Genomic DNA, 10,271 nt, shown 5'->3' with positions numbered 1-10,271 from the left:
CCTTTCCCCGCACCCCACTAGCCGGGGCGCTCGCCCCAGCCGCCTACCCCCACCCCTCGCCTGGCCCCCAGCTCACATCCCACCCAGGTCGCCTCGTTCCTCCCCAGCCCCCACTCCCACCCCACCTTTCCTCTCGGCCCCGCCCTTCCCGGCGCCCTCCGGCCGCCCGTCGCCTGGGCGCCCCCGGCGGCGTCCCCCGCGCCCGCCCGCGCCGCCGCGCCGCGAGCCCCCAGCCCCAGCCCCCGCGCCCGCCCCGCCCGGGCGCAGCGGCGGCGCGCAGCACGCGGGCGCGGCGGGCGCGGCTCCGGGAGCTGCCCGTGGTGCTGAGCGCGCGGCTCCGGCCTCGGAAGCTCGCCTGGCCCTGCGCGGCCGCGCCCAGCGAGGCTCCCGACCCCGCGGTAAGTCACCCAGCCCCGAGGGGCTGAGCCGGCCGTGGCTCCTGGCTGAGGCTTGGGGGAAGGAGTCATTGGGAATTTGTGCGCGTTCTCTCGGCTGAGTGGAGGAACCGGGGTCGGCGCCCTCTCCACACCCGTGTCCAGGGCAGAGGTGCGGGCCCTGAGGGCGGTGGTCCTTGTCGTCTGGGCCAGGACCGAGGAGAAGCCCTCCGCCCACGGATACTGGGGCTGGGGGAGATGGCACGAGGCAGTGGAGGCCTGTCTTCTCCCGGGCCGGCGGGTTAGGAGCGCCCGGGGACTCCCTCGGAGAGGCAGACCAGGACCCTCGATCCCCAAAGGACCCTTTGTCTCCCCAGCGAGGGGGTTGGGGGCTTCGGGATGCGCTCACTGCAGATTCTATTTCTGCTTCACCTCCCACCAACCCCCACCGCCAGAACAGGGAGCACGGGGCCCTTCACGCCATCCGCCGGAGGGCTGGGCTTCCACAGGGCAGCTTGCAACAGTCACTATTGGCCCAGGGCCCCCCGATTTCCAGGAAATAGCTGTGCGGGACTCCCCTCCCGGGCCTCTGCTGTCTTATCTTCCTTCCTTCCCCCTGTGCATGGCCCTGCCTGGCCGTCTGGTTGTGATATTCTTGGATACAGGGACAGGGGAAGGCATGGCAAATCCCACAACTATTAGCCATAATTTTGATATCTCAGAACCGTTTCTGTTGCATGTGTGCTCCTTTGGGGTTTTTACTTTGCTCCATGAAATCAAATGCCCTATCGCTTTCATGTTTAAAAGGGCACAGAATTTCCTTCTCAAAGGAAGAGAATCCTGGGCAATGGAGCCCACATTTCTAGAAAAGCAGGCAGTAAAATGACTTCTTTTATTCAAGTTGTAATAAATCCATGTCCACATGTATGAACGGGCACCTGCTACCTGTCGGGCGCTCAGACTCAGATGTGTGAAGATGTGGAAACTCCCTGTCGTAATTTCTTCTCCCCCTGGGCCCTGCTCTGGCCCCTAACCCATCTCCTTGCCTCCACTCTTGTCCTCTCTTCCCACTCTCACCTGCAGCCTGGTGTGATCTTTTAAACTGAAAATGGGCTCATGCTGCTCACTTCTGATGGAACCCCAGAGTTGCTAAGGTAAAGGCAGACACTTCCGACGCCCCTCAGGCCAGGCGTGGTCTGCCTTGCGGCTTCCTGGCTCCTCTCACCCACATGCTGCTTCGGACACCCCAGCCTACTCTTAATGTCTTCCTCCCTTGCTCCTCAGGACCTTTTCCAGGATGTTCCCTCTGCCTGGAATGTGCTCCCTACATTTTTGTCTGATAGTCTTCCACTGTCTTTTAGATCTCGGTTTAAATACCTCACCCAAAGAGAACTGATTAAATAAATATGCTACGTTGTCCTTGTTCCCAGGGAACTAACTAGTTGGTTAGAGGTAAGACTCTGCCCAGGCCTTGGTGTGGCTGACACCTGTCTTAGAAGGTGATGTGCACAAACCATGTGCATAGAGGTAAGAGTTCCAGGACCCACCATCTTACGTGGGAAACATAGGTGGAGAAGTATGGACTCAAGACCATAAATTGCATTGGAATAAGGAGTAGCTCAGTCTATGGTAGCTGGCTCTGGGGCCTTAGAGAACTTTCAACCTCATTAGGAGCAAGAGCACCCACCAGAGTGAGCTGTCAGGGGTAGCTGCTGCAGGCAAGGTCCCAGGAAGGGAGAGGCAGGCTGCTGTGTCCCTGGGGAGGGATGTGGTGCAGGGGGTGGGGTGCATCTCTCACGTTTCCTGTTGGGGCTGCGATGAGGGGCTCTGTAGCCACAGAGTTACCCACAGAGTGTGCATTCTAGCAACCGAGAACCTGAACATGGGGCCTCTGCCCTCAGCAGCAACAGTGGTGGCTTTGGCAGTCCCAGCATCTGGCTGTCCAATAAATTCCATGGTGCCCCAAAAGCCATCATGGAGGTGACAGCTCAGCCTGCCTCCTGTCAGGCAGGGGCCTCAGGCCGCTCAAGCACTTCCTACTATGTCACCACAGGCCATGCATTTCCAAATGTTTTAATGTGAAAACTGATGGGATGGGATGCTCTAGGCTTCACATAATTGCTCCAGCATTTTGCAAGCCCTCAGTTCATTATTCTGGACTTTCATGCTTGCTGTCCTATCAATGTGCAAAAACCCTAAATAAATTCAGGAATCAGGGTTGCCATTAGGTAATGTTGAATCCAGCCAGCCATAGCAATGAGGGCCAATTGGAAGGATTATTTTCCATGTTCAGTTGAAAAATTTTTTTCAACTGCTCATGATTTTAAACTAACTGTTTTGAAAACTAAGAAACAGTTTTATTTATAAAGCTCAATATCAAACAAGCCATCTTAATTCTGGCGTTTGCAAAATTCTACAAGCAGTGAAATAATTCTTATCATGACTGGTTGAAGTTATTTCCAAAGGTAGATTTTTTTTTTCCAAAACAGAGAGAAAGCTAAAAGCAATAGAAATCTCATAATGAATATTTCAAAGATTTCTTGCCATGGAAATTATATTGCCTTCTATTATAATTATCCTCAATTTGTGTGAGCTATACTTACTGTTTCAATCTTCATTTTCATTATGGTTTCCAAAATTCCTCACGGAAAGCATATTCCTTATTCTATTTTTAGATTTTGCAAAGGGGTTGGAGCTATGAGTTCGTAGAATGTCAGTATATCATGGTTAAGAGCACAGGTTCAGAATCAGACAAGCCTGGTTCAAATCCGAGCTCTGTCACCATGACTTTGGCCAATCCCTGACTTCTCTGGACCTTGATTTCCCATTTGTGAAGTGGTGATTGCAATAGCTTGTCCCTTATAAAGCTATGGCCAAGCTGGTGACTCCAACACCTGGAGAGCAACCACTGTGCTGTGTGCAGCAAAGCCTGCCAAACTGCGAGAAGCCCTATCTGGTCCTCACAGGCCTTGAGAAGTGGGAATGGGGTCCACAGGTGCAGAGTGAGAAAGGCTTGGCCACATGTTACCTGGCAGGAGCCAGGAAAGGCAGACTGGCAACCTGAGGCCCTGCCTGCTGTCCAGGGTGCTGCTGCCAAGAACCGAGCGGCAGCCGGAGCCAAGCCCAGCTCTGGCAGCTCGCCCTGGCCTAGCGCCTGCTCCTGCTCCTCTCCTCCAGCCAGAAGTCCCAGGTGCTCTCTGCAGGGGAGGGAGCATAGCCTGCAGGGCCAGCTCTGCCCACCTTCCTGCCCTCCGCCTTCAGCGCTGCCCAAGGGCTGTGAGCCAGCCCCTCTGCCACCCTGGCCCTCATGTCGAAGCATTTCAGGACCCTGGTGTGGGCTGCCCACCTGTGGCTGTGAAGCCATGCCCTGGAGTGGGTGTGGGAAGCATGCTGAGACACCTGCTCCATTCTTCCCCCGCAGGGTGGGAGATGTGGGAGGTTGAGTTCAGGGTGTGCCTAGGGAGTGGGCCTTATGTAGAGTCAAGGAAACCAGCCCCCAATACCTCCTCTATAGTCTCTCCCCCGCCAGAAGGATGGAGGCCTGATCCCCAAGAAGAGGAGATGCCAGGGCAGAGCATGCTCCAGGTGGGAGGAAGCTGGGAGCATGTGTGTTCAGGACTGTCCTTGGGCCATCCCCCTCACTCCCTCTTGGCGAGATCTTGTGATCCCCAAACATTACTCCAAGGGCAATGCTTTAGTTTGCTAAAAGCTGCTGGGAGCAATATACCAGAAAAGGGCCTGCTTTCAAAATGAGGATTTACTAGATTAAAAGCTTACAGTTCTGAGGCTGAGGAAGCGTCCAAATCAAGGCATTGTCAGTGGATCCCTTGCCTCCAGCTGCAGCCATGAGTGACCAGCACATGGCATCTCCTGGTCTCTGCCTCTCCTCCGGGCCTCGGTACTTTCAGCTTCTCCTCTCAGAAGTGCGAGGCTCCTCTCACTTCTGGGTCCACTGATTTCAGCTTCTGGCTCCCAGGGCCTCTTCTCTCATCTGCCATGCTCCTCTGTCTCCGCAGCTTTTTTCTGTATCTGCGGCTTTTTATTCCTCTGTTTATAAAGGACTCCACTAAGAAGACTAAGACCCACCCTGGGTCACATAATGGAATCAAAGGCCCTTAACTGAAGTGATTTAATCAAAAGGTCCCACTTCAGTAGGTTTGCATGCACAAGAATGGATTCGCTTTAACAACAAGATTTTCTGGGGTCCACAAAAGCCTCAAACTGCCACAGGCAACATGCTTAAAACCAGATCCTCATTACTCTCCCTCAGCCAGCTCCTAGCACGGTCCTTTCCTCACCTGCCACACCTCTCGCTCTTCTCACTTCCTTGGCTTCTTTCCTTCTCTCGCTGTCCCACTCACCTGAGCTTGCCCTCGGGGCCTCAGTGCTGACACCCCCTTCCTGCTGAATCTGTCTTTGTTCAGTTACCTCTTCCTTTGAAAGACCCCCTGACTCTTCCCCCCTCTTCTTCATTCTCTTGACCAGAGACCTTTCATCCAAATGCACAGCCTGTTCTAACTGCCTCCTGAGAGTCCTCTCTGCTAAGAGCCTCTCCTAGTATAATCTGTCCCCATTCAGATGCCGGATGCCTTTGAACACACACTTCATTATGCCACTTCCTCCACCCGCTGACTCAGAAGGTTTCCACAGCTCTTCGCTGATCTCAAGGTAAGCCTGGATCCCCAGCTGAACAAGGGTTAGCTGGCTGTCACACGCTTGCTCTGCCCAGGGCAGGCGTCAGTGAGTGACCCCAACACCCTTGCCCATCAGACTCACCGTGAGCCTAGGAAGCCTCTTCTGGAAGGCACTGTTGGTATCGGTAGCATCAGGTGGAGTGTGCACAAAGAGCAGCACTGTGTGCTTTGCCTGTCCCACGCCTCCATGCCTGCCTCTGCTCTTTGGATATCCACCTTGTCCTCTGTGTTCTCAGGCCCCAAGCTCTGCACACATTAGACGCTTGCTGTATCTTGACTGATGGCCTCTGTAAGGCTGAGTCCTGCCCCCTGAGCAGAAGCAGCAGTCCCGGGGGCCGTTCCTGTGCCTCCTGATGGTTGCCCCAGCCCCGGGCCGGCTCGGGCTCTCCATGAGCAGGGTCTCTTACTGGGTGAAGGGGCCGCTTGCTGGTTAGCTCCTCAGTGCTACCATTCTAAAGGGCCCTGGGACCCACCTCCTGCAGACGTGTGGAGGGCGGGCCAAGGAACTCTTCGTAAGGTGCCCAGGCCTGTCCCGGTAGTCTGAATTGGCCAGAGAAGCTCCGAAAGGATGCTCAGGTGAGCCAGAAGGTCAGAGTTGTGGGCGTCACTAAGCCCCTATCTGGTCTCCTTTTGGCTCCTACTGTATGCTCTCAGGCATGTGACTCATTAAGCATTGGCGGTGAGGGCAGCAGACTCAGGCTGTGCTGTGAGGGGAGGGGGCCATCCCCACTGCCCCCTTCCCCTGCCAGCGCGGCTTAGGTGTCAGAGCTCCTGCCACTGAGTGAGGCTGTGGGAGGCCCCACGGGAGGCGGGCAGAATCTTCCAGAACCCACTTGCCCTCCCCCCCACGGTGGTGCTAAGTGCCTCCTGCGTTCCTCCACAGCCAGCAGAGGTCCTGAGCAACATGGAGCTGCAGAGAGGCAAAACCTTCATCAAGTCCAGCTTGCAGCTGTCCCAGGACAAGCCCCCGGACCCAGCCACCACCCTGGCCAGGGAAGGCCCAGGCCCCTGGCCCAGCTTGCCAGGGCAGCCAAAGCCCCCCGGCGAGAAGGGCCCCCCGAGCAGCCCCAGCCCCCAGGGACATGACAGCGTCCCCGCAAGGGGGGGACAGCCCGGCCCCGAGGAGGGGCCCGCAGCCCCCTTCAAACTGGTGTGGAAGAACAGGATGCAGGACTGCGGGCCGGGGGCCGGCAGGGGCTCCGCGGCCAGGCAGCTGGTGGGCAGCGCGAGCTTCCCAGGGCCCCCCGGCGGGCAGGCGCCCCCCAGCCTCTGCAGCAGCCAGCGCATGATCGACTACCGCCACCTGGCGCCGCAGATGCCCTTCGTGCCTGCCGTGGCCAAAAGCCTCCCAAGGAAGAGGATCTCTCTGAAGCGGCCCAAGAAGTGTCTGCGGAATCTGTTCCACACCCGCAGGAACAAGGCGGGCGGCGCGGCCTCGCCGGCGGGCAGGGGACAGCCCCTGTCCCCACCGGGGGGCGCGCCGGGGGCGGCCGGCCAGCCGGGCCAGGCCTTCTGTGCCGAGGGAGATGCGCCGGGGCCGGATGGCTTGAGCCAGGACCTGTCGGACAGCGAGCTCCCAGCCGAGGCCGCCCTCGACCTCTGCCGCGCCCTGTGCGAGGACGTGGCCTCGCTCAAGAGCTTCGACTCGCTCACGGGGTGCGGGGAGATCTTCGCAGACGAGAGCTCAGTGCCGTCCCTGGAGCTGGGCCTGGGTGCCCGGAGCCCCACCCGGGAGGACCCGGCCCTCGAGAGTGGGGCCCCCAGGGGCCCCCTGCAGGGCGGCGTGGAGCAGCTGGCGTCGCCCGCGCAGAACGAGGCGGCCGACTTCGCCACGTTCTGGGACAGCGTGAACCGCTCGGTGCGGCAGCAGCAGCAGCAGAGAGCCCTGCTGGGCCGGTGGCTGGCGGGGCCCCCGGGGCCAGAAGCGGACCCGCCCCGGCCAGATGCCGCCCGGCTCCCCGAGCTGCCCCTGCGTCCCTGCGGAGACCCCCGGGGTGACTCCAAAGCCAGCTCCGTGGACACGGGCACGCCCAAGAGCGAGCAGCCGGAGTCGGTGTCCACCAGCGACGAGGGCTACTACGACTCCTTCTCCCCAGGCCTCGAGGAGGACAAGAGGGAGGCCCTGAGCCCGGGCACGCCCACGCCCACCTTCCCCCGAGACAGCTACAGCGGAGACGCCCTCTTCGAGCTCTTCTGCGACCCCAGTGAAAGCCCCGCGGGCCCTGGCCTGGGTGACGACCTGTGCGTGTCCGAGAGTCTGTCGGGGCCGGGCCTGGGCACGCCCCTGTCCATGTGCAGCTTCCGCGTGGGGGCCGAGGAGAACCTGGCCCCGCCGCCGGGCCCTGACCTGCTCAGCCAGAGCTTCCTGCAGAGCTCCTGGAGGGGCAAGGAGTGCCTGCTGAAGCTCTGCGACACGGAGCTCGCCATCACCATGGGCATCGTCAACTGGCTGCGCCGGGGCCCCGGGGCCCGCGCCCCTCCCGCCGCGGCCCCGCCTAGCCCCCCGAGAGCACCCAGGGCAGTGGCGGAGAGGCTGGGAGTCGGCTCCAGGGGGGCCGGTCCCTGTACTGAGAGCCCGGAGGGCAAGGGGGCCCAGCCCTCCATCACCAGCCAGGTTGCCGTGTGCTCAGCACCCAGTGGGCAGGAGCCGTGGGTGCGCCCAGGCCCCAGGAGCCCAGTGCAGGGAGAGAACCAGGCCCCAACAGGTGGCGAGTGGGTGGCCCGCACGCCCTCCAGGGGCTCCCCTCTGGAGCAGGGCTCCCAGGACCGAGGGGCACGAGGCTGCGGTGAAGCCTCCTTCCTGGCAGGGTCTGCAGCTGCTGTGAGGGCAGACACATCCAGCCAAAACAAAGTCCCCAGCTCCTCAGCCCGGCCTTGCTCCCAGGAGCCCAGGTCACTGGTGAGTCCCGGGGCTTTCCCTGACCCCTGGCAGCCAGGTCCAGGGGGCAGCATCCTGGGGGCGGAGTCCTCCCTGGTGGGCTGTGTGGCCCAAGTGGCCGCCCTGCAGCTCCTCGAGGACCGCCTGCCCCCAGCAGAGTGGACCCCAAGGCAGGATGCAGACAGCAGGCACTGCAGGCGGCCTCGGGCCGGGGGTCCTGACGTTCCGCAGCAGACGGAGCCCAGCAGCCCACCCCGAGGCGCTGCCGCCCGGGGCCAGCCCTCCCCTGCCAGCGTGCTGCACAACGCGCAGGCCCAGCGGTGCGCAGACCATGCCCCGGGCCTCGGTCGGCTCCGCACGCAGGCCAGCGCCTCCACGGAGGGCCACCCTCTGCAGCTCAGCCCCGGGGCTGCGGGGCAGGGGGCACCGAGCCGTCAGCTGGACATCGTGTCCCCCTGCGCCTCGCCTGCCTGCCCGGGCCCCCGAGCCCCCACGGCAGCAGTCCTGGACCGTGCCTCTCCTGCACGTGCCCCAGAACGGTGCTGCAGCCTCCCAGCCCACAGGGGGGTCCCCCCAGCCAGCCAGATGTGAGGGCTCCCCGGCCATGTGGGGCTGAGCCCCACCCATAGGGCTGGCTCGCCCTTACCCAAGAGCAGCATCTTTGTAGACACGTTGACCAGAGCCTAAGACCCAAATCTCCATCCTTTGTCTCTGACAGAGGGACTGGGTGGGGAGGGGGGTAGGGAAGGGGGGAGGGAGTGGCAGGGGCAAGGGCGATGGGGAGGGGCATTTCCATATGTGAGTCAAACGAGCCCAGACCCCCAGCTCAGCCAGGGTCAGTACTGGGCAGTCCACAGCCAAGGACCGCTACTGTGCCTCACTGATTTCTCCACAAGGAAATAAAGAGTCTAACTGCAGCGATTAGTGTACCGCACGGCTAACATGTAACAGTGTAACACAGCGTATCGGGGTCACCTGGCTGAAGCTCAGGCCCCAGGTGCATCGGAAGGAATCGGGTGCACGTGTAAGTGGAGTGAGGGTTGGAAATACCACTTGGCGGAGTGTGGGACCCGAGGCCAGTGGTGGGACACTAAGAGCTGGGGGCAGGAGGGGGCCCAGAGCTGGGAGCCAGGACAGGGGGTCCCAGCATGGGGTCTGACGGGGCCTGGCCGGCCGTGAGGAGCAGGGCAAGCCGGTCTCCATCAGAGCCGGGCCGGTGCCCAGCGGGCTACCGTGCACATGCCGGCCAGTGCCAGCCCAGCCCCTCGCTGACCGGGGTTGGTGGGTTCTCCGTCACAGATGGACGCGTACCCACAGCAGTTTCCCCCAGCGTGCACACTTTCTACCCACAGGGTTTCCTGGGGAGGTGCCAGGCTTTCCCCGGTGGTGTTACTCTCTGTTATGACAGAGGCCCCTCCGCAGCCAGCCCCTCTGTCTCCCCTCAGGGAGCCCTCCCTGGCAGGGGCCTGGGTCCCCACGAGAGCCACACACACGGACACTCACAACCGCGAGGGAGCAGGGCTGCACCTGCCACCAGGGCTGCATCCTGGGGAGGCCAGGAGGGCACCAGCCCACCCCGAACTCGGCCAGGGCAGCCCGGGGCAGGACCTCTGGGATTAGGTGCGCCACAGCAGGCGCAGGCACCTGTGACACCGGTTTCTAGAGGAAGGGTCAGCACAGAGACAGGGACTGGCAGCAGGCGTGGGTATGCTGGGGGAGAAGTCACGTTTATGCAGCGCTGAGGGGCCGAGGGGAGCAAGGTGAAGGCAGCAGGGAAGGCGTGGCGGGGCAGGGGTATTCCAAGTGGCGATGGAGGCGACAACCCCACAAGGGCGGGCTGCTCCTGGTCGCCTGTGGCTCGGTCCCTGCAGGAAATGCTCCTGTGGGCTCATTGGCCACGGCTCGCCCAGGCCACGGTGGCTGGCATCGCAGGTTCCCCCCCAGAAGCCCGGCCCCTGCTCCCCGGGGACTTAGGCCCACCTCCCAGCCCCCCTGGGCGAGCCGTGCCCCGGCTGTGCTTGTCTGCTCCCCAGGCTGCCTGAGCGGTTGTAAGCTTCCTTCTCAGGCAGGGAAGTGGATGGACTTGCCCAGTGCACCCCTGTCCGTGACGGGGTGACGGGGTGTGTGTTCACACCCGCCGCCTGGCACCCAAGGCCCTGCGCTGAACCGGCTCCAGAGCTCCCCTCGCCAGCGCCTCAGCGCACGCCTCCTTGAAGCCTCCCTCCTTCCTTCTTTAGGGGCACAGGGGTCTGCACCCTCCTGCCCTGGTTTCTGGGCTCAGAGCCTGGAGGTGCGGCCACGCCCCAGCCGAGCCCTGTGGCCCCT

The 10,271-nt window shown here is 61.5% G+C and overlaps 1 protein-coding gene across 3 annotated transcripts; it reads left to right on the top strand.

Moving 5' to 3' along the window:
* Positions 1-302: 302 nt before the first annotated feature.
* AMER3 (APC membrane recruitment protein 3) lies at positions 303-8,863 on the top strand. 3 transcript variants are annotated; one of them, XM_004479313.2, is made up of 3 exons: positions 303-398; positions 4,953-5,042; positions 5,952-8,863. In XM_004479313.2, the coding sequence occupies exon 3, from the start codon at positions 5,973-5,975 to the stop codon at positions 8,535-8,537; it is 2,565 nt and encodes an 854-aa protein (XP_004479370.2). In that variant the 5' UTR covers positions 303-398; positions 4,953-5,042; positions 5,952-5,972; the 3' UTR covers positions 8,538-8,863. The 3 variants fall into 3 exon arrangements, with proteins under 3 accessions (XP_004479370.2, XP_004479369.2, XP_004479371.2); XM_004479312.2 differs by having other exon boundaries at positions 4,860-5,042; XM_004479314.2 differs by lacking the exon at positions 4,953-5,042.
* The last annotated feature ends 1,408 nt before the right edge of the window (positions 8,864-10,271 follow it).

The sequence above is a fragment of the Dasypus novemcinctus genome, chromosome 7, assembly GCF_030445035.2.
Source record: "Dasypus novemcinctus isolate mDasNov1 chromosome 7, mDasNov1.1.hap2, whole genome shotgun sequence".
Taxonomy (NCBI): Eukaryota; Metazoa; Chordata; class Mammalia; order Cingulata; family Dasypodidae; genus Dasypus; species Dasypus novemcinctus.
This window is presented reverse-complemented; position numbering and strand designations above follow the sequence as displayed.